Source organism: Sceloporus occidentalis, unplaced genomic scaffold (genome assembly GCF_023333645.1).
Source record: "Sceloporus occidentalis isolate IW3139 unplaced genomic scaffold, rSceOcc1.0.p SCAF_1, whole genome shotgun sequence".
Classification (NCBI taxonomy): Eukaryota; Metazoa; Chordata; class Lepidosauria; order Squamata; family Phrynosomatidae; genus Sceloporus; species Sceloporus occidentalis.
This window is the reverse complement of record NW_028316981.1, coordinates 116,757,714-116,784,624: the sequence shown is the minus strand read 5'-3', so window position 1 is coordinate 116,784,624 and position 26,911 is coordinate 116,757,714. Positions and strand designations below refer to the sequence as shown.

The 26,911-nt window shown below is 42.6% G+C and overlaps 1 protein-coding gene across 4 annotated transcripts; it reads right to left on the bottom strand.

Annotated features, from left to right (window-relative positions):
- Positions 1 to 713: 713 nt before the first annotated feature.
- LOC149321995 (tRNA (guanine(26)-N(2))-dimethyltransferase-like) lies at positions 714 to 22,315 on the bottom strand. 4 transcript variants are annotated; one of them, XM_089532606.1, is made up of 18 exons: positions 22,270 to 22,315; positions 21,257 to 21,349; positions 17,763 to 18,145; positions 14,921 to 14,976; positions 13,700 to 13,845; positions 12,879 to 13,066; positions 12,269 to 12,384; positions 11,320 to 11,432; positions 10,463 to 10,611; positions 10,161 to 10,244; positions 9,357 to 9,426; positions 9,135 to 9,269; positions 8,176 to 8,261; positions 5,136 to 5,244; positions 4,140 to 4,216; positions 3,625 to 3,744; positions 2,754 to 2,874; positions 714 to 905 (listed from the first exon to the last, which is right to left on the bottom strand). In XM_089532606.1, exons 3-18 carry the CDS (start codon positions 18,116 to 18,118, stop codon positions 828 to 830), a joined length of 2,004 nt encoding a protein of 667 aa, XP_089388732.1. In that variant the 5' UTR covers positions 18,119 to 18,145; positions 21,257 to 21,349; positions 22,270 to 22,315; the 3' UTR covers positions 714 to 827. The 4 variants fall into 4 exon arrangements, with proteins under 4 accessions (XP_089388732.1, XP_089388741.1, XP_089388751.1 ...); XM_089532615.1 differs by having other exon boundaries at positions 22,246 to 22,309; XM_089532625.1 differs by lacking the exon at positions 22,270 to 22,315 and adding an exon at positions 22,095 to 22,115.
- Positions 22,316 to 26,911: the final 4,596 nt, after the last annotated feature.

Below are 26,911 nucleotides of genomic sequence, written 5' to 3'. Positions count from 1 at the left end.
ATATATAGAGAGAGAGAGAGATGCATAATTCTCTCATTGGCCACTTGTGTGGTATACTCGCAGGTGGGTGGGGAAGTTAAATTAGGGGTTATGATTTCTCTGCTCTGAATTGGAAGGTAGTTTTTGTAACATCATGGTTGCAATCTTACCTTGCTTCACCACACATATTTATCACCACCACTTCAGACTTGTACAGCTTCTGAAGTCCTCTACCCACAGCCATTCTGTGCTTGGAAGGGTGATTGCAGGTGTCCGGCTACACCCTGCAGCCAGATGTGAAACTATTATGTTCACTGAGGTTGCAGCAACTGATGTCAACATTTCACGTCTGGCTATGGGAGGCCAGCCAAATGCTTTTGTGATTACCCCCACTCCACCAGCTGTGGGGGGTATTTGGTCACTGCAGAGAGAGGAAGGGAATACCAACCTCCACAGTGGCCAAAAACAGAATACTGTATACAACTTCTACCCAGGGATACCAGCCTGTCACTTCACCACATTATGAAACTTGACCTTTTTCACCTGAAAAGATAATTGTTGCTACACTGGAATGGTTCCAGATCTCTCATACTTTATTGAGGCAACAAGTTTCAGAGACTGGGGCAATTATCTCTTTCCATGGGAACATCTGAAGAGCATGGATTCTGTCAGGCTCAAAAGTGGGACTGATTAACAGGTGGTCAGCTTAATAACGAAATACAGATTAAACATCATTAAAAGATATTCTCATTTAATGGCAGGAAAATCACCAATAGACAAGTGTTTAATATAAAGGCTCTCCATTAACACAAAAATCAAATCCAAGCAGGTGTTCAGGACCATTTTCATCATGATGTGTCACTTGGCTCTGTTTCTTTTTCTGTTTCATGGGAGTAACGGCATTTGTCCCCAAGTGAACAGTTGCCCTGAGAGGGAAAAGTGGCATTTATTGTAACATCTTCAATCAGAAATTCAAATCCTTATTCTCAGTCCAGATTGTATTGCTCAGTTGGCCTTTGGATCCATGTACACATAGGCACGATAAAATTGGCTTCCTCCACCAAAGAACAGTGTGACTGATATACAACTGAACCTAGTGCTACCTTGCCATTGTGGTGAGGTGGGTCATGTGTTGCTTCTGACCCTACTTTCTTCCAGCCCTTGCATCCCTCTGCCGTTGTCCCCAGCCTGTTAGCATTCCCAAATCACATCAGTTTGATGACCCATCCGAGCTTAAAAATCCTCTCATTTGTGCTTCCTGTCTTGGTCTGCAAAAGCAGAGCAACCAAGTAGGCCTTGGTAAGCAGCACGTGGTTAGGTAGTTCATTAGTTGTGGGGGCCTGACCAGAAGAAACATCATTTTCTTTTGCTACCCACTTCTGGCAGTCTATGTCCCCAAATTTAACATTTAATGTGACTAGTTAGATGCAGTTGCTAATGGACATGGGATGATATTTGGACTAAAAAGGATTCTGTATATTCAAATTGCAGGGACGTAGCCAGGATTTTAGGAAGGTGGGGGGTGTCCAGACTAAGTGCCACCATTATCATGGGGCTTGGGTGCAGCAGCACATGCCATTTGTTTTTCTAATGGAGGGGGGGGTCCGGATCCCTCAAACCCCCCCCCCTTGGCTACGTCCCTGCAAGTTGCCTCCTCAGAGGCAGAAACACAGTTGTCCATAAGACCCTTTGCTTAGCAGCTGAAATAACAAAAGGGTGAAAAAGCACAGACAGAAGAGTGTCTTTAACTCTGTAGAATGAGCTGTCCACAGCTGTACTGTGGGAAAGGACTGCTTACCCATTTTCTTCTCTCAAAGCCTCCTGCCCCCTTCAACATGCTTACATTTCTTTTAAATAAAGAAGTATTTTTCAAAAATGCTTTTTTTATTTCAGAGGACCAAGAGCCAGATGTTTCCTTTGCAAACAAGGTTCTCTAATAGCTGACAGAGCATTTCAATGGGAGCAAGGCAACAGAAGTGAGTGGGCTGGATCAAGATGAGGACTCAAGGGAGTTTTGCTCTCACTGGAAGGTGATGGGGAGACAAATTTGCAGTTCCCCTTTCAGCCTCCCATGCTGCCTGAAGAGCTGTTCTGGAGGACTAGAAGACCCTCTGGAGCAGTGTGAGAGACAACCTGGGCTAGCACAGGGATTGTGGAATTTCTCAGAGACCACTTTGCCACCTTTGTCATGCAGCAGAACATCTCTACTAGATCCCAGTGACTTCCATGAACAGAACAAGCCCCTCTATTCATGTAAGTACCAATAGTGGATCTGAAAAGAACCCTCCATAATATGGCACTCGAGTGGGTCGAGGTTATAATCTCTTTCAAGCATTATTCAAGAGAAACTATTCCCTAATCTAACACCAACAGTCAAACGCACTACACACACATGGTCTTCAGTGATTCCCAAACTTTGGTCCTCCAAGTGTTTGGGACCTCACGTTGCAGAGGCTCCAGCCAGCTTAAACAATAGTTAGAATTCTGGGAGCTGAAGTCCAAAACATCTGGAGAATCAAAGTTTGGGAATCACTAATCTAAGTCGTAGTTAGGACACAGGCAGTCCTCTGGATGTTGGACTACAACTCCCAGGATTTCTTGCCATCGTCAGTGTTATGCTGATCAGGGTTTCCATGACTTGCTGCCCAACAACATCTAGAGCACCTCATGATTCCCACTTCCTATCTAGGAATATCTTTTAGAGGTCTACCAAATATTTAGCCAATCTCCTCATCCACAGTTCCAGACATAACAAAGCCGCTGTAACTACTCACTTGCCGGAACCTTTTACAGGGGAAGTTCTTCAGGTGGGTCCCATCGCTCTCTTCCCCATATGCTTTCCTCTTGTTTTGATGTAGCTTTCTTTTCTCCTGCAGATTGGAGGAAATCCCACCCCTAACCCAGTAGGCCTGTTAAGAATGTGGCTGTTTCTCTGCCCTTTTTAGGGCCACCAACAAAACATAATGGAAAGACACACATATAATCCACCATGGATGCCAGCACTGGCAAGTGCCACCTTGTTTTCCTTGCTACCCAGGCCTCAGCTGGTCAGGAGAGTATGACCATAATGTGGAACAAGAACCAGAGCTGGTAGCCAATTCAGCTCTGGCATTTATATACACCTGCACAGAGTTCTCTTTATCAGGCTTTCTTCCAAAGACAATTATTTCTATTACAGATGCACGTGTGCGTGTACACACACAGTGACAATAAAACAATTTTGGCAATGTTTTCACATGAAATGGAGAGGGACAGCATTCTGGCTTCCTCCTAATCCTCCTAAACTTTTAGTTTTCATTTCACAACAGAAAACAGCCTGAAATCCTGTTTGACACTGGCAAAACATAACATTGAGCAAGTGGAGGAGATCCATAATGGGTGCAAGCCAGCAAGAGTGTAAGGTAGCTCTTTGAGCACATTCTCTCTCCCCTGCACAGCCGATCAGGGGAGCTGCACCTTCCATGTTGTCTGGCTGCTGTTGCACAGTAAAAGAAAAAGCATTCTGCAAAGAGGTACTATATACCTCCTTGCGCAACAGCCATGGAAAGTACTAATACTGGAGCAACCTCTGTCACAGGAGGTTTTCCAGCCAAGAATCTGGGAACATTTTGTTCCAATCATCACCTTGTTCCATGTAAACCTTACCCAGCTTTTGCTCTTGCTTTCGGCCCCCAGAAGGGTTCTGGATTCAGCTGGAATCTTTTGAGGCCCTGCTTTCGTGAGCTAGGATTAGCATCTGCTCGGACAGTGAAGGAAGCCTGCAACCTGTGGAAGTGAGAGGGTCAGTCAAGAAGGTGGTCAGAGAACTCTGCCAGGACTTGAACTCAAGAGAGGCTATATTAATAAGTACTGTCTATCACAAAGTGAAGTGACACAGCATTTGTTTCTATTTTACAAGAATCAAATAACTTATGAGAGACCACACTTGGGCATGTGTACACATACTGTCCTGTAGGACTTATTCTGCAATCTTGAAAAGCCTGAAAAACCCTCAAAAAACTTGAAAGCTCATTTTGTTTTAATTTAAAAAAAAATATGTGCATATACATGTGCATTCACATTTTTGCCACTGTTTCTTGCCCATAAGGAAAAATTCCTACTTGGCTGAAGGTCCACATTTGCCCAGCAAACACACAGTCTTTCAATTTCCCATTACCTACTTGGGCTCCACAGAGAGAATGCGGGCAGCTGGGCTGCTCTCTGAAAGGCGCTCTCTCTTCACAGGATTGAGTTTCTCCTGAAGTTGAGAGACAGGCATGTTGGGGAAAACAGGAGAGAGAGATGGTTTTACCTTAGAACCTTTTTATTGAAAGGTGAATGAAGGTGGACCAGAAAAGAAACAACTTTAAGAGATGGTGGCTGGAAACTCATTCTCTCCAAACATGTCTAGCGACTCCCTTCCTGGTTCAATGTATTTGATTTATATGGCTCTGTTATCATACCAGACCCAAATGGCACAGTGCATATGCAGAAAAGGGGTGCCACTGCAATGAGACAGAAGGAAATAATTCATGCTTGCATATCACTTTTCGCTGAATGCTAAAAAGACAAGGGTTCCAATACCACAAGGCTGTTCAGTGTACAAGGACCCTGTAAACCAGAGCACCTTCATAGCTATTTGGGAGATGCCTGCAGTCAGTGAGCCAAAAGTGAAAAGCTCCCATTTATTTATTTCATTTCTATGTTGCCTTTCTCCTAGAAAGCAACCAAGGTGGCTCACAAATAAAACCATTTTAAATTTTTACAATTAAAATTTAAAAACAAAATCAACTAGCTAACAACAGTATAAAATGACCTAAAACATAGAAAAGTTAAAAACATAACTAAAGCATGCACCCCATATAAAAGCCTCTCTTGATACAAATATACTTTGAAAGATTGGTTGAATAAAATGTCTTTGCTTGGCAGAAAAAGGAAAGTAGAGAGGGGGCCTGCCTAGGCTGTCACGGTAGGTAGTTTTAAAGGACGGGAACAGCCACTGAGAAGTCTCTCTTGTGTCCTCATGAAGTGAGCCTGTGATGGTGGTGGGACCAAAATAAATTCTTCACCATAGATCTTAGGACCCTTGCAGGTTCATATGGGGAGATACAGTCTTTCAGATAGCCTGGACCTATGATGTGCTTCTTTTCATTAAATTAATCCCTTACTCAGCCTACCCAACAACGCATGATGTCCCAAACCACAGGTGGTAGTGCATCTGTCTTGATGGCGCTCTTGCAGGCATGTGACAGTGACACCCGGTAACCCGCATGGAGGAGAGCTGATCTGAAAACGAAAGCCAAAGAAATCTTGCATGGAAGTTGCCAGCTTCCCAAGTCAAAAGGAACACTAACAGAAGCTGCTGCAAAGGCTTTCTTGCCTAAAAATGATCTATGTGTGCACTAGACTCAAGCTAATATTACATGGTGTGGGACCCCATTTTGGCTTAATCAAGGCCATTTCAGCATGCCACTCTAAATGTCTGTTGTTTGTTGGTGACAACAAACCCGAACCTGTCAGTTTAGTCTTCCCAAATACTCTGTGAAATGCTCTTTGTTCCATATCCTACAAGCTGAATCAAAAATCCCCCCGTCCAATCACACACATCAGTTCCCAGACTAAGAGCAATTGTGTACTTAAACCAGGAAAAATTACATTAAAAATAACTCATCCTGCCAGAGGATGTATTTTTGGACAACCTGAAAGACCAGACATTGGGGCCTGTGCATCCTGCACTATCGAACAAACCACACAGCATATTCATATAGCGCTCCCGATTTGCTGGACTGCAACTTGTATGAACTGCAGTCAGCGGTTGGCAATGGGGAAGAATGTGGGCAGTTTGCAGTTCAAAAACATCTAGAGGACAGCACATTTTTCACCCTGATCTAACAGCTGAGCTGTTATGCCTGAGCTATAACGAACCAGAGGATCACAAGGCATTCTGTTGGTAAAGACTGAATCCAAAAGCAGAACTTTTAAGAAATAGAAAAGTGTTGGATATGCTTATCGGACATCCAGAGCAGATACTCCTTCTATGCTGCACATATTGCGTCTGCAGAGTCTCGTCCTGCAGATTTGTTCAGGGTGGTTAAAGAGTTAACCCAACTGCGTCCCACCCTGAACCCTCCATTACAACCAACAAAAGCTTGCTGTGACACCTTTAATCATTTTTTTGCAGATAAAATCTCTCAGATAAGGGCTGATCTCGATGCCAGCATTATAACAAAAACAATAAGAGAGGTATCCAGAGACTCCGTGGACTATGTTAAACTGGATCATTTCGAGTTTGTAGATACCGAAGAAGTGGACAAGCTCCTTGGAAGCGTAAGGAAGACGATGTGCCCCCTCGATCCTTGCCCATCTTGGCTGACCGCCCAGGGTGGGGATGCTGTGATTATTAAAATCTATAATCAATGCAACCTTCAGGGAGGATAAATTTCCATCAAAATTAAAATTAGTGGTGGTTAAACCACTCTTTAAAAAACCCTTCCTGGACCCCCTGGTGAGAAACAATTACAGACCAGTCTCCTTATTACCATTCTTGGGCAAAGTGATCAAGAGAGGGTAGTTGCCTTCCAACTCCAAGTAGTCTTGGAAGAAACCGATTATCTGGACCCATTTCAAACCGGCTTCAGGGCGGGATACGGAGTTGAGACATGATCGCCTTACTCAATGATCTCCATCTGGGCATCAATAGGGGAAGTGTGACCTTGTTGGTGCTCTTGGACATCTCAGTGGCTTTCGATACCATAGACCATGGTATCCTTCTGGAATGCCTGAGGGAGTTGGGGATTGGGGGCACTGCGCTCCAGTGGCTCCATTCCTACCTCTTGGGCAGTTTCCAGATGGTGAGGCTGGCGGACAGCTGCTCTTCTAAAGAGAGAGCTGACATCTGGCGCCCCTCAAGGCGCAATTCTGTCCCCCATGCTGTTTAACATTTACATGAAACCACTGGGAGATATTATCCGGAGACATGGGGCGCGGTGTTATCAGTACGCTGATGACACCCAAATATGTTTCTCTATGTCTCTGATTGCTACAGTGACTAAGAACGGCATCTCTCTTCTGAATGCCTGCCTTGAGTCGGTGATGGGCTGGGTGAAGGTAAACAAACTCAGGTTGAATCCAGAGAAAACGGAGGTACTTGCCATAGGATCCTTAGGTCTGGGGAAGGAAATTTGCCAACCAGTCCTGGACGGGGTCACACTTCACCTGAAGGACGAAGTTTGCAGTTTGCGTGCAAGTGGATGCGACGGCCAGAAGTGCGTGGTATCAACTTCAGTTGATACACTAACTGTGTCCCTACCTCGACCAAAAGGACCTTGAAACTGTGGTACATGCTCTGGTAATCTCTCGTCTTGATTTCTGTAATGCGCTCTACATGGGGCTATCCTTGTATCAAATTTGGAAGCTGCAACTAGTGCAGAACATGGCAGCCAGAATGGTCACCGGATCCTCAAAGTTTGACCATATAACACCAATTTTGAAAGATCTTCACTGGCTCCCAATTTGCTTCCGGGTGCAATACAAGGTGTTGATTATTACCTTTAAAGCTCTATATGGCCTGGACCCGAGTTACTTACAGGAACGCATCTCCCTATATAATCCGCTCCGCACTCTTAGAACAATGGGGAATAATTTGCTAGAGCTAACAACAACTAAATTTACTTCACCTTCCCATAGAGTGTTCAGTATAGCAGCCCCAGGACTGTGGAATGGTCTCCCAGAAGAGATCTGTCTTACCACCTCCCTGGAAACCTTCAGGAAGGCAGTTAAGACAGAGCTCTTCTGGCGAGCTTACCCACCTGATCTCCTGTGAAATACAGATCTACTTCCCTGTACAGGATGAGAGCATTCTGCCCCACCATTGCTTGTGAAATTGCTTTTTATTGTTATGTTAATTGCTATTTTTGCATTTTATGAACTTGTTTGTATTAATGTATTTTAACTGTATTATATTTGATATTATGCTGTAATCCCGCCTCGATCCACCCAGGAGAGGTGGGAAAATATAAATAAATTTTATTATTATTATTTTATTATTATACAAGACTTTAGGTTTAGATCTCAAAAGGCTTTCAAAGCTTCGGCCTGTCAGTCAGTAAGGTGAACCCCTGCCCAACACAACAAACGATAAAGGTGATTGCCTGCCCATTTCTCTTGGGATACCACTTTTAGGACAGCAACCTCTTGCCCTGCACCTCCAAATCTTACCTGAACTGTAGCAATGAGGGACTGCTGCAGTGGACGGTTTTGCTGAGATTATCAAGGGTGTAATAAAGAGGGACATCATTGAGTTCCTACCACACAAGAAGGAAACAGACAAGTCAAATAGAAGATTAGCCCTGCTGTCACAACAAATGAGGCAGCAGCTGCTTCTCTTAGAGAGAACCTTAGTGGACAAAGACAATGGTTTTAAACTTTCTGCCTCCAGAAAAGCAGCAAGAAGCATTAATTTATTCACCTCAGAACCTCTGGAGGTTGTAGATGACTATGAAGCACAGTAGTCTAGAACATTCTACTCAAAATAGTGGGCTGTGGCTGGTCCACAAGTTTAAAGGACAAAAAGAAACAGCTGTAGCCAATGGGTACAAATATAGTGTTGGCCCCTGGCACTTGGTGGAGGGCACTACTTATTTCCTACATCATTTAGCTTAAGAAGAACTGGTCTAGGGTGAACACTCAGATCATACAGGGCCAAGATCCACCTTGCTAGCTTCCCCCCTACTAAATTGAGAGACAGCATGACATGAATACTGCCCTGCTGCTATTGATTGCAAGACAGAACCTAGCAGCAATAAACAAGTCTGGCTTCGGTTAACTCCTGACTTCTAAGAATTCCAATGCCCCTGGAACATAGTCTGAAAACCAGCAGCCTGGACTGAAAAGGGCTGAGCACCAAAATACTTGTCACTGCTCCTAACACACACTTTGGCATTTTCATTTTGAACAAATAGCTACAATGTAATGCAGGCACACACATTCATCCATTCAGTGCTTCTTAATGGTAATTGTGCCATTTGCTCTATTCACTGGCTTAGCTGTATAATCCCCTGACAGTACACTGCATTATAACTCAGTGAGAAATTGTTCCTGCTGGAAATATTAAAGGGGACTAGATCCTATCTAGCAACAGCCATCCTCATCTAGGCAGCCATAGGCACCATCCTCACCTCCAGCACCATGCTCAGGATGCCCTGAATCCGCCGGCTTGTCTGGAAGCGTCCTGGGTTGCTCCCAACTGCTGAGAGGACTTGCTGGACAAAGCCTACGTCATGGAGAGGCTCTGCCCACAAAGGGCCAGCCAGCTGCAGGAAGAAGAGAAGCACGGGTTATTTGGGGCTCTCTTGGCCAGAAGCATCCTATGATGGGGTCTAGAAACCAGCGAAGCTCACCTGGTGGCGCTGATGACAGTGCTCACAGGATGGGCCCACAGGAGGCCCACAGGCAGCCTTGTAGTTGACACTGTTTAGCAAGAAAGAGTAAAGTTTAAGACCATCCTCAGGCTCGAAAGGACTCGTTTCTAGTTTAGTCTCCTCTTACATTTTCCACTGATGCATGGTTACTGCCTTACAGGAAATCTTACAGAAACTAAACATTTCTAGGCATCCAGAAGACTAAAGACTGACTGCCACCATGTCTCTCCTCATATATAAGTAACTGAAAACTGGGTCCATTATATCTGATATCAGACACAGGTCCACAGCACCTGCTTTGGCTTAGCTTGGACTTTTTTTGCCTTAGGGTCTCTTCCTGTTTGGTAGTTTGCAATCCCTGTGAGGAGAGCCCTTACAGCCTGTGTCTGTAACAGAGAGAAGAACTAACTGCTCTGTATGCCGATAGGCAGCATTCAGAATAATTAGGTGAATTGATTATGACTACAACTCATGGTAAACACAGCCACCCTTTCCTCCCAGAAACACCCTGCCCCCTCTTTTCTGTTAACAGCTCTTATGAGTCTTAGATACATGACTAGAAGTAAATCCCTGTACTTTGCAAAACAAAGGAAAAGCAAGGGGAAATGGCTGTCACCAGTCCCATTTGTAAAAGGATGCCTTTCTGAAAGAGATTTCTTGCTCTAAGTGGCACAGGAATACCTAGCAATACAATTGTTCCTGCATCTAACCACTGAACTGGCTAAGACAACACAATGGAAGGAGCAGCTACTAAAAGACATTAAAAACATTCAGTAATCTTACTTGTTTCCATTGTTAGCCATCTTGCCAAGTCTCTGTATGTGAAAGGAACCACAGCCCACACAATTGTAGACCAAAGCCTGCTTGCTGTCAAGAGGAAAAAAGTTACTACATAGCAAAGGCAAATAAAGAATGGCTCTGATATGAGCTTTCAGAAGAACTTGTTGTAGTGGATAAGCCCCAATGTTACCTCAGAGAAATGGGAGCACTAGAGAGCATCATGCAGGAGAATTGCACATTTTCCCCAGCAGACAAAGCATACTGGGAACTGTAAGGCAATTCAGCGAAGTCTGAGGCAGGCTCACCTGGCAGATGCTTTGACCTTAGACTGCCCAGTGAAGACTCGGACAAAAACACGGATGTAAAAATCAACACTGACAGACAGGAGTGGGACAATGTAACGCTGGTAGCAGTTGGCACGTAGATCAAGGCTGTGCAAGATAATCCGCAAGGCCTGTAGAAAGAAAGAAGTTGCAGCTGTCTTTGGACAGTGACATTATGTAGTTACACATCATGCCATTCATGGACTCTTTGAGCCTTGGTTTCTTATTTTATTTTGTTTTATTTCATTTGTATGCCAACTTTCTCCCAGAGTGGGAGCAAAAGAAATTCAATTAAAAACTTCAACAATTTTTTTAAACAATCAAAAACCCACACATTAAACAGTATAAAATCATTTAAGGACATATCGAAGTTTTTAAAAATAAATAAAACATACAACCTACTAAGAAGCTTCCCTGCTTACACATTAAAAGCCTGCTTAAAGTGACAGGTATCCGCCCATTGGCAAAAGGAAAGCAGGGAGGGGTCCAGCCTAGTCAATCATGAAATGTAATTCCAGAGAGCAGGAACAGCCACTGAAATGTCACATACTGTGGCATGTCCATACTAGGTTTCCTCATTTTGGAAATGGTTTTCTACTGAGTTCATTACTGTGTGGGTGCACCTCAGTAAAGCACAGAACAGTCAGTCCAGCAGAAAAGGCTATGGTCCCACATTCTCTTTATTTATGACAAAGATACATGCCAAGCACTACTGGCTATTACCACTGCCTCTTGCAAAACAACCAATTTGGAACTATTTCCTTTTGAGCAGGGCAAGAGACAACAACAGCAGAACACAGGCTGTACACAAGAATTCCTGAAAACTCAAATCTACTCACCATTTCATGACAGAACCTTGCCTTGATTGACATGGCCCCATATTTGCTATAGCAGGTCTCCCCAGAGTTCCCAGCCATTACAGCCATGTCAGTACATGTAACACACAAGAGACCTGCAACAAAGTGAAGATAATTCACAGAAAATACAGATAAATCACAGAAAGTATCAAACCATACAACAGCTGAGTCAAGAGACACATTGTTAAGACCACCACCACTACCCACTGGGTGGAGGAGGGAATTATGTCATATGACATTAGGCTGTTCTATTAAATCCTTATGAGAAAAGCTTAAGGTTCAGCAAGCCTATCCCTGCAAAGAAAATGACATCCATTTTCTGCTTCATGAGTATAAGACAGTGACAAACACAGGATTCAAATGTCAAAAAGGTTGTGGGAGATATATCATTTGTCAAAGTCAGCTGTGGACAGAGTTCTACCTTCCCCAATTATATCTGAACATTTGTCACACTTTAAAACAGGGATGGACATAGTGCAGCTCCCTAGATGTTTTTGAATTACTATTTCAATCAGCTCTAACCAGTGGTGAAGAACAAAGTGAGTTGCAGTCCAAGAAAGATGGGCAGTATCAGACATATTTTATCTTTCCCTGCTTGTAAGGATCACTACTGCAATCTCTCCTCTCCATCATGAATAAAGCCAGGGCTAGAGCTATCCCCCATTTCAATTTCTCAGATTAGACAGACAGACAGACAGACAGAGATAAATAACGATCAACTGATCAACCATTTACTAAGATTAAAATTCTGTTTTGAAATTCATAGCAATCTGGTTCTTCAGGCTGGCCAAGGAAGGAAGGAAAAGATGCAAAGTAGATTTTCCAACCTGGAATTTTTTAAATATAGGATAGAGGTGCTGTATTTAAAAAAAACCACTGGAAAAATCAATCAAAAGACCACATTTTTCATCCTCAGTAACTGCCATCTTACCTCCCTCGCTAACAGCCTGCACTGCAGCATCTAGAAAAGTGGAAGGGCTGCCATATGGGTCCAGATCAATGATGTCAAAGAGCTCTTTGTCTACCTTACTCTGGTACATCAGCATCCTGTGCATATGGGAAAGGAGAGATACACAGGTGCAATCAGAAGCAGCAAATCCCATGAACAGAAAATAGAGAAACAGCATCCTTAGTGACATAGTAAACCTATACATTCTGGCACTTAGGACTCAACTGTTCTCCATACTAAAGTATTCTTGCTACATAAAAAATTAAATGCCAGGATGAAAGGCCAGAAACATGACATGCTAGTTTTCTAAATGCAATAATTGATTGTGTGTGTAAGAATATACCCCACTGGCAATCCTAAGTGCTACCATCTTAAGAACATGGCCAGTAAAGCATTCTAAGGTTCTGGGTCACCATCACCGATGCAAACCATCACCTAAGAGCCATTTGCATCCTGATTAGCCACTGACATATAAATGAGCCCCAGTCCCAGCTCTACTGTCTTCTAGGACATTTACAAAGATAAATGGATCCAGCTGTCAAGTGAGGAATGGTTCTAACATCCAAACCCTAAATGAAAGATCTGTGCTTACCTAGCATCTGACAAGCTTGGAGTCACCAGGTGACCCACATCATTAAGCTGAACATTCTGGGTTATGAGCTCTACTGCCTTGGAAGAGAAGTCATTAGTCACCACACTGTGAAGGCCAGGTACCTCCTTGGCAAACCTAATGGAACGTAGGCCAGAAGCAGCCAAGGCCTCCAGAACTCTCAGTCCACCCTACAAAGAGAAAGAAAAAAGTTTTAGCAAGAGACATAGATGGAAGTCCTGAAAGAATGGAGTTAGAAACAAACAACTCCTGGGTTAAACCTGTCTGGAGCATTTGCCCTAGGTCCCATAAGACGAAGGCCCAGCATGATGGCATTTGCAGGAGTGTCAAGAAACAATGGCATTGACTTTAGTTGTTATGGAACAAATCTTTTCCTTAAAGTCTTAGGACCAATTTATATCCTGAAATCAACACAAGTTAACTTTTCTAGCACATCTTGATGCACTGCCTTGTGAATGGTTCAAATCTGCTGCTCTTCCCCAAGTCTCAGGCTCCTTATTTAACAAGGTCAGCTGAAGCTCTAGGATTTGCTAGTGGCAAATATGGTCGGGGTAAAAATGGGAGCGAACCTTGTACACCGCCTTGGGCTTCTTGAAGGAAAGATGGCACATGCATAGAAAATACATGGAATAAATGAATGCATTAGTGACATAAGAAAAATTGAAAATAAAGGATAGACAAAGACAAACAAAGGATCAACACATTTAAAATAATAATGATAAATGATATTGATAAAGGGCTAACCAATTCAGTGTTATTAAGAGCCCTCCCAAAACTTCAAAGAAAACAGAGGAATACAGCACCTGGCAAACTTCTCCCACTGCTGCAGCTTTATGATCCCCCTCCTCTGGCTGAACATCAGAAGGTGGTTGTTTCAAGTCATCATCCTTCTCTCTCTCTGAGAGATCCACAACAACTTTAGAGCCATCTTTCTCCCCAGGGACAGCAACTGGAGGGAAAATTTTTAAAGTTTAATTCCTTTTTCACATTTGTAAATTAATGATTTAGTTGGATATTTAAAAATTATTGTAAGCTTCCTAGGATCCAATTTTGGGAGAAAGGCAGGATGTAAGTGCAATTAATTAATTAATTAATTAAATGATATGAACCCACCCCTGGAATCTTGCCTGAACCCAATCACCAATTCATGGATGCAACTGTAATACAGTATACTATTCAACGTTAAACTAAACAGGACTGACAAAAATTAATTGCTTTTTATTTGTTTGCATAGGATCCCCTTCAGGTCTTTCAATTATGATTCTTAGCCACTTAACTGCAAAGACACAAACTAACACTGTCTTAATTTAGCTGATACTGATTGACTACATACATTCTCAAATACATCTAGCAGGCATTTCCCAGAACAGGAAGAAAATTTTGTTAGATAACTGGAGAACTATGTGCCATCAAAAAAAAAAAAAACCTGAAGTTCAATTTTCTATTAACTTCACATGCCTACTCATTACGTAAATTGCACAAGCAGACTGCAGCTGCTTGTTGATCTTTGCAGCAGAGAGCAGACAGAATCCTGGCTAGAGAAAAAGCCAGTGTTAGTTAAAAGGATATTTACAGAGTCTTAACTACTGCTTCAAAGTCAGGCCTGGCTAGTTCGTATCATTCAGCTAGCTACCAATAGTATACAAGCTGCTGTACAACAGAGCTGTTCCTAGGCCAGAATTCAATCATTCAAACTGTATAAAAGGAAGGAAGGATGAACAGAGTATCACCAGCACTCCTTTCTGCAACTACTGCTATGAATAGGAGAAAGACTAGCTCCTGGGAAGAAATGGGAAATATTCCTAATTCAGCCCCTGGCCATGCCAGTTCTTACGAAGAAAAGATAGTACAGTGAATAGTGTGGGAATCATTGGGAAATCATCACATTGTTTGTACTGTGTAACAGAGAAAAAGGCAACTTTATAAGAGCATTAGCAGTGCTTGGGCCTCTTATATATGATTGCGGGGTTTTTTTTCTTCTGCTGGACCTTAGTTGAAATAAAGAGGAAAACATTGATACTCACTCCTAATCCCTTTTGATGAAAGCTGTAGGCGAGCAAATTCTGTAATGACTGCACACCTGTTAGCAAGAGAGGAAAGAGTTTCAGGGAGTATCATAACTCAAGTCAGTGCAGTCCTGTTGCTTCGCAGCCAGGATATTTTTTTTAAAAAACCACTAAACAATGTGGTGACTTCAAAAGAGGCTGTTTTCCAGATTGTAGACATCCTGAGAAATCCTGATTTCTGTAAAGCATCACTAGCTAGGCACTCAAACATACACGTCACTTTAGAAAAACTTCACTTTAAGGTTTCCTGTTTTCTGTTGAAATTGTCCAGGTGTTTGTGGATTTTTCTTTCCACAAACATGCCCCGCAACACTTTATTCAAGTTTTAAAGGCTTGCTTGTTAAAGGAATGCTTTATCTCAGTCAGAAGATCCTGATCCACTACAAGTACAATAATAAGTGAATAGCAGTAGGAAAATCAAGAGTGAAAAATCCTTAATATGAAATTTCTGAAAGCCTCTGAGCATATGCAGAACATTTTTTGTGCACAACTGAATCTCTGCTGCCTCTCCACTCCTGATCAAGCAGCATGGCCTATAAACATCAGGACGAAGCCCATGTTTTGCCTGCAGGAGCCAGGAATCCCATATTCTGTTTGTGTCATGTCTACATCAAAAGATAACCTATGTAATAATCCTATTATTCTCTGCAACATTTCATCTTATTGTTTGTTTAAATGTCTTAACCTTGTACTGTGAGGCTAATGAAATAAGCAATATTTGCATTCATTCATTTTGAATGAGTGAATCCTGGCTCTAAAAAGTAGACTGGGTGAAAGTGTGTAAAGGAAACAATATACATTGGGCCCTTGGTATCAGTTTGGGTTTTGGTTCCAAGATCCCTTGTGGATGCTCAAGTCCTGTTATATACAATGGCATAGTAAAATGTTGTCCCTTTTTTAAAATGGCAAAATCATGGTTTGCTTTTGGAATACACACACACACACACACACACACACACACACACACACACACTATATATATATATATATATATATATATATATATATATTCAAGCTGTGGATGATTGACAATGTAATGCAGAATCCATGGATATGGAGGGCCAACTGTATGTTAGAGAGTTAAGAATTTCTTTGCCAGATCATCTGGGGAAAGTGGTCTTATGAGAAGTGGATGGAGCAATCCTATTCTATTTATCTGGGTACAAGTGTCACTTTAATTGAGGTTATTCAAAAAATATTGTTTGAAATGCCAACTGTATCAAACTCCTCAAAGTGTGTGACCAGACCCACTGGAGGTGATAAGTGAAAAATCGGCCTCTTGCCTCCAAATCTAACATTTCTTCTCCGGAGCCAGCAGACCTTCTTTTACTTAAAGTGACAGATGGAGAGGCACCCATACTAATGGCCTCTAAAACATGATTTACTATTTTTAACTTCAGCATTAATTGTGGAGTGTAGAAAGGTAGGCAAAATTACTAGACAAATCTAGTAGACAAATCTTCTAAATAAATTAAGCTAGCACATTAACTAACTAGTTAATTCCAAGCTGTAAAAAGAACATCATAATTCCCATGGACCAACTATGGGTTTACAAAACAGATAAGGTTGAAGTTATGCCACCATTAATCACTTCTACGGTTCTGTTTATGCCATCATTTAATTGTTCAGGAGACCAATTCAGTATTTTCATTGTTTAATTCTAAAAGAACTTACTGTCTTAGGTCCCTTGTAAACGGCACTTATCCAAATTCATGAAGTCAATACAGTAAACTGAACATACAATAAGCCATTTAGATGAAAACTCATTTACTAAATCAGTCTGTTTCCCCATATTTATCAGCTTATACTAATATATGTTTACCTTTAGTTCTAAACTGTTACACCAGGACTGAGTAACTATGGCCCTCCTGATGTTTTGGCCTGCAACTGCCATCAACATGACAGCATATCCAATAGTGAGAGTTTATACAACCTGCATAATATCTGAAGAAACATCCCTAGCTCACTCCTATGTTGCACTAATAAAACGTACTGTGTCAAGGTTAACTAATCAATTGAAAAATACTTGTAAATCATCCTTTAAGGTTCACCACACACAAACATTTCCTTCAGTAAGGATCTTCTCATCCATCAGACCCCTGAAGCCACATTCCATATAACAGGATATTTTGGGCAGCAAATAAGGCCAGTCCCTTCCACTGCCAACAGGAATTAAAGGAGAGAAGGAACAAAAGAGCAAAGGCTCATGCCCCGTCTTATTTTCATCAATGCTTTCATCAACAAGGTGGTGCCAGTTTATATTCATTGACAAAAGGCTCTTGAGATCAGTAAAAACCAGGATGTACATACTTATATCCCTGGAATACAAATCCATTCCCCCAATGATCCTTTTAGCAATGAAGGGGGGCACCCAAGACACAAGACTTTTGAGATTGTGGTGAAGAGGTTTCCTTTCAAAAACAAAAGTGTCAAACCCTTTGCAACTGAGGGACATTACTATGAACAAGGAGTTAAACACCAAACAGATACGTACCGTATTTTGTACACATATTCTTGAGGACCAAAGATCCCACCCCAAAACCTTTATGGACATCAGCTTCCAGCACAGGAAGTATCTCAGCAAGGAACTATGCAAACTTTCTTTCAGAGAGAAGTTAATAGCTATAAAATATTCACAGGTACTCTCTTGTTCACTATAATGCACTACATTGCATTCAACAACTCTAGTCTACAAATCCCAACCCCTTCTTTAATTAAAAAAAAGCCCAAAACAAGGATCATCATTCATGGACAGATTCCAATAGTTCATCTACAAATGTTTCCACTCATTGTTACTTACGTAAGGTCTCTGTTGAACTCCTGGACAGGGTTGTAGAAGACTTCATTGGCACTTGGAAAAATTATTCTCGCCTTCCCTTCTGTGATCAGAGTTTTGCCATTTTTTATTTGCTCACAGCCATCACTGGTGCCTGCTTTAGGTGACTGAGCCACACTTGGTTTCAGATTAGAACCATCTGTTTCCATATCTTGTGTCTGTTCACCCTCCATGTCTTTGACAAAAGAACGACTTCTGACTTGAACAGTAGTTGCTGGCAAGAGATTACAACTGTTCTGAAGCTGCAGTGTTACCACACTTCTATATGGAGCCAAAGTGCATCCCAGATACCAAATCCTCAAGGAAGATGTGCTAGTCATCAGCTTAGATTTCTCCTCAACTATATTCTGAAAATATAAGAAAAGCTATTTCTATTGCAAGCATCCTACAAATCTAGGCATTTATCCACCAGCACTCCTGTTCTGTGTATAAATGGCATCTTGCAAGGCCAAGGTATCATGTAAGATTGTGTATGGATGAAAAGGAAGAAAGAATGAATGAGTCACAATCCCTCGCCAATTTTATCTGTGAAGAGCAATTGTGCCTTTTTAAAGGATATTTTACAAACAGTCACATTTTCAATCTTTGCCTTTTCTGATATTGCTAAATCACTACAGCCAGTGTGATGCAATAGTTTGGGTGTTGGACTAGGACTCTGGAGACCAGGGTTCAAATCCCCATTCAGCCATGGAAACTCACTGGGTGACCTTGGGCAAGTCAACTCTCTCAGCTGAGAAGGCAATGGCAACCCCCCTCTGAACAAATCTTGCCAGGAAAACTCCATGTTTTCATCTTAATGTCACCATAACTTGGAAAAGACTTGAAGGCACCCAACAGCAAAACTGCTTCAAAACTATTCAGCATAAAACATTTCTTAACTAGTACAATGGTCCATTGGTAATGCTGAGGTTTGACTCAGCCCCCCACAGTGGATACCAAAATCTGTAGACGTTCAATTCCCATTACAGCGGGCCCTTGATATACACTGGAGTTTGGTTCCATAAAATCCGTAGATGCTCAAGAACCATTAAATACTATGGCATAGTAAAGTGGTGCGCCTTATATAAAATAGCAAAATCATGGTTTGTTTGATTTTTTTGCATTTATATCTTTTCAAACTGGCTTTCAGGCGGGTTACGGGGTTGAGACGGCCATGGTCGCCTTGGTCGATGATCTCCGTCTGGGCATCGACAGGGGAAGCGTGTCCCTGTTGGTGCTCTTGGACATCTCAGCGGCTTTCGATACCATAGACCATGGTATCCTTCTGGGGCGCCTGGCAGAGGTGGGAATCGGCAGCACTGCACTCCAGTGGTTCCGGTCCTACCTCTCCAGGAGGTCCCAGATGGTGCAGCTGGGAGACGTGTGCTCCGATGAGAGGGCCCTTAAAACTGGGGTCCCTCAAGGAGCCATTCTGTCTCCCATGCTATTTAACATTTACATGAAACCGCTGGGAGAGATCATCCGGAGACATGGGGCGCGGGGTTATCAGTACGCTGATGACACCCAAATAATCTTCTCTATGTCTCCGACTGATGCAGTGACTGAGGATGGCGTCTCTCCTCTCGTGGCCTGTCTGGAGTCAGTAATGGGCTGGATGAGGGAAAACCGACTCAAGCTGAATCCAGAGAAAACGGAGGTACTCGTGATAGGTTCCCCTGGTCCAGGAATGGCGGTGGTTCCACCTGTCCTGAACGGGGTCACGCTACCTGTGAAGGACTCCGTGCGCAGTCTGGGGGTGCTTCTTGACTCATCCCTTCGCCTGACTGCTCAGGTGAATGCGACGGTCAAGAGCACCTGTCATCAGCTTCGGCTTATTCGCCAGCTGCGCCCATACCTGGCCCAGAGGGACCTTGAAACTGTGGTACACGCCCTGGTAACCTCGAGACTGGATTTCTGCAATGTACTCTACATGGGGCAACCCTTATACCAAACCCGGAAGCTTCAAATGGTGCAGAACATGGCAGCCAGGCTGGTCACTGGCACGTCCAGGGCCAGCCATATAACACCGGTATTAAAAGATCTCCATTGGTTGCCCATTCGCTTCCGGGCGCAATATAAGGTGTTGGTGATGACCTATAAAGCCCTAAATGGCTTGGGCCCAGGATACCTGAAGGACCGCCTCTCCCCATACATTCCGCCCCACACCCTCAGAACATCTGGGCAGCAATTACTTAGGGTTCCCGGGGCGAGGTTTGTCTCCACTACCAGGAGGACATTTTCCATCGCCGCCCCGGCCCTTTGGAACATGCTGCCCATAGAGCTCCGCTCAGCTACCTCCCTGGCCCAATTCAGACGGGACTTGAAGACCTACCTGTTTGGGATAGCATTCCCTGAATAAGGTCCCATAGGCCCCCCCCCGCCGCACTGGCAACGGGATTGGCTAACCTGGGGGCCTTTTGTTTTCTGTTTTTATGTTTTATGTAATTCTTGTATGATTTTAATGTTCATTGCTTATTGTATTTTAACTGCTGTAAACCGCCCTGATCTGATGGAAGGGCGGTATATAAATAAAAAATTTATTATTATTTATTATTTATTTTTGGAATATTTTCAAGCCGTGAGTGGCTGAATAATTTAATAAAAGAATCGATGAATATGGACACCCAACTATAGATACAAATAGCTTAGAAAAATGGTGCCCCTTATATAAAATGGCAAAATCAATATTTGCTTTTTTGGGGGGTGGGGGACTGTATGAAATATTTTCAAGCTGTGGATGGTTGAATCCATGAATGCAGAACCCATGGATATGGAAGACCAACTATACAGAAAAAAATACTAGTACTTGGCATTAAAATGTTAATACTTCATATTTACCAAGAGAACATAAAAGGGAGACCCCACAACTTTCTAAGACGTATTCTCTACAGCTGCTGCCACAATGCAGAAATAAAGCACCTTGATATCACTTTAACTACCGTAACGCAGTGCTATAGAACTCTAGGATTGGTAGTTTTGGCCTGTTACAGACTGCCAGAATAAAGCTGCTTCGGGTCCCTTTGGAGGTATGCTGTTTAAATGATGCATGCATCCAAAGAATCCGGAAGCTGCACCAAAGCTGCACTCCAGTGCTTAGGAATGGAGTGTGGCTTTGGCGCGACCTCCAGACTCTTAGGACCCATGCATCATTTAAATAGCATACCTCCAAAGAGACCCGAAGCAGCTTTATTTTGGCAGTCTGTAACAGGCCTTTGTGAGATATTTAGCCTTCCCTCTCAGAGAGCTCTAGTGCACTCACCAAACCACAAATCCCAGAATTCATAGCAATGAGCCATGGAAGTTAACATGGTATCAAACTGCTGCAGTGTGGCAGCATCCTTCGTTAAAGAACTCTTCTCAAGAAACCCTTGATTTTGTCTGAACAAAAGAAAAATATTATCTTTAAGAGACAGTAAGGCTTGAACTAGAGGATCTTGATGACCTTTCCTCAAAGCCATTTAACATGCTTGATACTTAACTGAAAATCTCTGATGCTGGTGGCCTGCAGGCTATCATTATGCTCCTTCCTCTGCAGCCCTGGCCTTAACCTTATGCCTCTGACCCAGTGCTTCCTGTATCGTTGGTGGGGGGGGGGGGGGGTGAGGGAGAAGAAACACAAGCATCAGGTTCAGTTTATCCACAATCCTCCCCTTACCCTACGGAGTCAGAAACATAGCTAAGATGGCACAACAACTGGGAAAGCACAGGATGAAGATAGATATATACACACACAGAGACATGCACACACACATATACAGTGGGCCCTTGTTATCCGCTGGGGTTTGGTTCCAGGACCGACTGAGGATACCCAAATCCATGGATGCTCAAGTCCCATTAAATCCTATGATTAGGACAATGATGTCCTTTATATAAAATAGGAAAGTGAAGGCTTGCTACTTGGAATTTATATATTTTTGGAATATTTTCAACCTGTGGATGTTTGAATCCATGGATAAAAAATCTGTGGATATGGAGGGCTGACTGCATACACAAATGTACTACACACACATACATATAATAGGGTTGCCATAATTGTCCACTATTACCAAGGACAAAATGTGGAACAAATTCTAGACCAAACTGTAGGACAACTGCAGGACAAAACTCAGCCCAAAATGTAGGACATTTAAGAAAAATGGAGGACCTTAAATTTCCTACATTTTGGTCTGAGTTTTGTCCTGCAGTTGTCCTACAGCTTGGTCTAGAATTTGCTCCACATTTTGTCCCTGGTAATAGTGGACAATTATGACTGACACACACACACACACATATATAAACACACACACACAATATATTACATACACACGCGATTCTAACCCCCTGGCCAAAGAATCCACTGCATTTCAGGATTCAGGGAGAGGCAATAAAAGGACCTAACTAAGGCCATTCCCTCCTCCTCCTCCTCCTCCTCCTCCGGACCCCCGCCAAGCCCCTTCTCCGGTTCCCCACTACCAAGAAGAGGACCCACAAGGCATTACACAGCCGCACCGACCATTCCCACGCTCCACATTTCCTGCACAGGCCACGCCATATTGAACGGGGCTGGGAAATGGTCAGCTGATACGCCTCCAACCAATCCAGCGAAAGCAGAGGACGGCGCGCCCAGAGAGCCAAAAAGGAGAAGCGGCCGCTCAGAATTTCCCAACGCAGCCGGAAAACATGCGTCCGCAGGGCAGGAGCAGCCCGGCTCTGGACGCCCCTCTCTCTGCCACGGCTCAGTGCTGTGGAATTCTGGGAACTGGCGTTTGTCGTGGCACCAGAGCAGAGCTGTGCTTCTTACAAACGCAACGCCTATCGTTTTATCCCATTAAGCGGCTGAAACACATTGTGATGCTTTCATAGTCACAGTTGAAGATTAAAACTCGAGTCGGTTGAAGGTGTCTGACAGAAGTCTTCACTGGAAACAGTGCTAGTGCTTGGTTTTGGGGGAGACAGGGGGCATTCGCAGTACGCTCCAATAAAGGTCTACACCGGCGGCCCCAGACTGTGCCCTTTATTAAGAGATGTTGGGCTTCAGCTCCCAGAAGCCTCAGCCATGTCGGCCAGGAGCCTGGCATTCTGGGAGCTGAAGTCCAAAACCCCCTTAAAGAGCACAGTTTGGGGACCACTGATCTGCACAGCAAAAGTGTGCCCAGTTTCAGTCTAGTGGTGCTGATTCCCAGGTAAGCGTTCTACCTCTGGGTTTTTCAGGCTACGAGGCCATGTTCTAGAAGAGTTTATTCCTGGCGTTTCGCCAGCATCGGAACAATACACAGATTAACATGGAGATCACTCCTCCCTACACAGGGTCACACAGTATATATATATACCCACTCTCTTCCAGGCCAGCATTCTCTGAAGGTGCCAGCCACAGATGCTGGTGAAACGTCAAGAATAAACTCTTCTAGAACATGGCCTCATAGCCCGAAAAACCCACAAAAACTATGGATGCCGGCCATGAAAGCTTTCGACTTCACAAGTGTTCTAGGACTGCACCCTTCCTAAGAAGTCTTCACATATTTCAACCTGCACAGCAGTGTTATGCAACTCTGAAGCACACCTTTAGATGTTTTAAGGAAGTGCTGCAAGCAACACAACAAACACAGTGGCAAGAGCATTTGTTGTTGTTGGCCCTGATTCATGGTGATGGCCCTGTGTCTGAGACACAGGCTCCAGACAGAGCCCCTTGTCTTCCACTGCTCTGCTCAGGTCCAGGTCTGTGACCTCTTTGAGTCTATCCATCTGGTGCGTAGTCTTCCACTCTTTCTGCTGCCTTCTACCTTCCTTAGCATTATTGTCTTTTCTAAGGAGTCATGCCTTCTCATGGTGTGGCCAAAATATGACAGCCTTAGTTTCATCCTCCAGAGAGAGACTTTATCTGTTCAAGGACCCATTTGTTTGTCTTTTTGGCTGTCCATGGCATCCTCAGCACTCTTCTCCAGCACCACATCTGAAATGAATTCATTTGCTTCTTATCCACTTTCTTCACTGTCCAGCTCTCACATCCATACATGATGATGGAGAATATAATGGACTGGATGATTCTAACTTTAGTGCTCAGTTGTATATCTTCACACTTTAGGATCTTGTCTAGTTCTGTCATGGCTGCCCTTCCCATTCCTAGTCTTTTTATTTCCTGACTGCAGACTCCATTCTTATCAATGCGTGATCCAAGACATGGGAACATTTTATTTCCTCATTATTTCCTCATTATCTAAGTTGAACTTCTGTAGAACCTCCATGGTCATTATTTTTGTAAGCCTGCCTTTGCACTTTCTTCTTTTATCTTCCTTGGTAATTTCTCCAAGTCTGTGATGTTTTCCGCTAGTAGTATGCTGTTATCTGCAAATTATAGATTGTTGATGTTCCTTCTTCCTATCTTCACTCCTTCTCTGAGTCTAACCCTGCTCTTCGTATGATGTTCTCTGTATACAGGTTGAACAGATAGGGTGGCAGAACACATCCTTGCCTGACCCCTTTGCCAACTGGGAACCATTCTGTTTCTCCATATTCTGTTCTAACAGTAGCCTCTTGTCCTAAACACATATTTCTCATCAGGACTATAAAATGTAGTGGCACTCCCATTTCTTTAAGAGTGTTCCATAGTTTTTTTTGTATTCTATGCAGTCAATTGCTTTCCTATAGCCCTGTGGTTCCCAACCTGTGCTCTAAATAGCTCTTACTCTGCAGTCGTGGCCCTAACCTTATGCCTCTGATCCAGTGCTTCCTGCATTGTTGGTGGTGGGGGGGGGGGGGGAGAAACACAAGCATCAGGGTCAGTTTACCCACGATCCTCCCCTTACCCTACAGAATCAGAAACACAACTAAGGCAGCACGACAACGGGGATAGTACAGGATGAAGATACGCACACACACAAATGTACCACACACACACACATATATAGATACACACACACACACATATAAATACACACAAATGTACTACACACACACACATATACATACAAATATATTACACAGACATATACATACATTATATGTATACACACACGTATATAATAAACACACACATACACATATAAATATATGTATGTTTATGTCACAAGAGCCAAACCATTTGTTTGTTTGTTTTAATTATTAGAACTTGAGTATGATGTTTTAGTTAGTTTCAAGGTTAAAATATTTTAAGCCACAGCAATAAGGGTATTTTGGAACACGGTGATCTTTGTATCCAGGTGGTCTACAATAGATAGTGCACAGTGGTTCCTCATCTATCCTAGGAAACTGAACATCCCTGAGACTTTTGTTGAAATTCACATGGGATTAGCAAACCATAGGAAAGGGAGAGGGGGAATAAAGAGATTAAATTATAAAGTGGGGGGGGGAGGAAAAACAAGATGTGTTATTAGTGGGTGGATTAGAAGTGGTGTCAAAAATGCATCCATCTCTTCATTCTAAAGAACAACACATGGGTGGAAGCAGGAGTAAAATACTGTAATGAATGGTATTTTTCATCTTCATGTTTCCAGGCTTTTAGTGCAGACATTTAACTTAAATGACAATTTAACAAAAATAATAATTATGTTTTTCCCATTCTAGCCCTAATAGAATTGAAGTAGGATTGGGTTTTTTTTAGCTTATTGGTAATTAATTAAATGCTTCTCTATTAACCTTTCTCTACTAACATTCCTATCTCTGCAACTTTCCACACACACCCCACAGTGCCACAGACAAGCACCCCTCATTTATTTTAGGAAGTACATATAGTCATCACCAAATTCTAAGCCCCCTCTACTGCCCACCAACTTGCTTTTCTAACCTCTTTTTCTCCACAGCCGAGGAGTCACGGTTCGGATTGTGTGATAGTTTTGTATCAGGCCAAGAGAAATTACACTTAGGGCCAAGTTAGCCTTTTCATGAGAAGATTTCATAAGAAGTCTTCATAATAATACTTTTAATATTAACTATGTAATTGATGGGGTTTTTTTTGTAATGCTGAAGTTATAAAGAAAGTACACAATATATCAACCAGAATCCTAGTATGCAAAGGGCATGGGCACCTTTACAAACTTATCCTATATGTATATGTTTATTCAGATCTAAATCCTGCCACATGCAATTAAACTTGTTCTTCAGTAAGTATTAATTGGATTTCATTCTTAAAAGCAGTAAAAAAAAGTTGCAGTTAGGCAAGTAGACCTTCACATGCAAAGATAAAATGAGCAGCATCTGCAGAAACTGCCTTTTCTAACCAATTTTGATAGGCTTCTTCATAACTTCAGCTGCCATCTTCCTCCACCCACACCCACCCTGACCTTGCTGCTTTAATGGAAGTCTGATGTTAGATATTTCCTAGTATGAGAATACAGTGATGCAGCTTAAATGCAAAAGTCAAAGACATATGATCACCACCACCCCGGACAGATTAAGGTTTGAATTATGTAATCATGTACGCTGTGAAGAATCTCCACTAAGTAATTAAGTTCAGTGGGTGACTTTGGGCCAGTCTCTACAAGTACCATTTTTAGATAAGGATCTAGTAGTTTTACCTGCGTGTGAACAGTTTTTCAATCAGATATATGTTTGGCTACTAGTTACGTTGAATTTTGTTTCCATATAGCAAAACAATATTTATATTATGACCTTACAAGCCCATTAAAGCCAATGTAGTAATGTAATTAAATTGCATTCAATGCATTAAATGTTGTTAAACCTACTGAGCTATATGTGGCTAGGTGTTTACTATCTTGCTACAATGAACAGCTACAAGATAAGACTCCTGTGTATTTTTGGAGAGTGAATGCCTATGGGGATTTGAATCCCGCAACATTTGGAAGGCTAAGGATTCCCCAGCCCTGTTACACTAAGATATAGTAATTTCCCAAAGAAAACTAGTATTTGTTACAGACAGAGTAGGATTTAAATACGAGTTTCCAATATTCAAGGCAACCACACCAACTGCTGTTGAGCTATCAGTTGTTTTGGTCTGTATTTGTCTGCCAATGACAATGTAAGCATTGGCAGATGACAATGGTCATCTTTATTCCATGAAAGCTTTGCATATGAAGCTGTAGGTAAAAGCACATAATTAGTTCAAACATTGTTGGCAGTTTTAGTGACAATATTACACTGATTTTGACATTTACAATTTAAGTGCCCAGCTCTACCATGTTAGCTACAGGTTTGCAGTACAT

Excerpts from the sequence above, each read along its gene's own strand:
- LOC149321995 (XM_089532606.1), bottom strand. The coding sequence starts at position 18,118 with ATGACTAGCACATCTTCCTTGAGGATTTGGTATCTGGGATGCACTTTG. Across the intron at positions 13,846-14,920 it reads TTCATCAAAAGGGATTAGGA|TTGCTGTCCCTGGGGAGAAA; the intron begins GTGAGTATCAAT and ends TTTTCCCTCCAG. Across the intron at positions 3,745-4,139 it reads ATTCTCTCTGTGGAGCCCAA|GTTGCAGGCTTCCTTCACTG; the intron begins GTAGGTAATGGG and ends TCACTTCCACAG.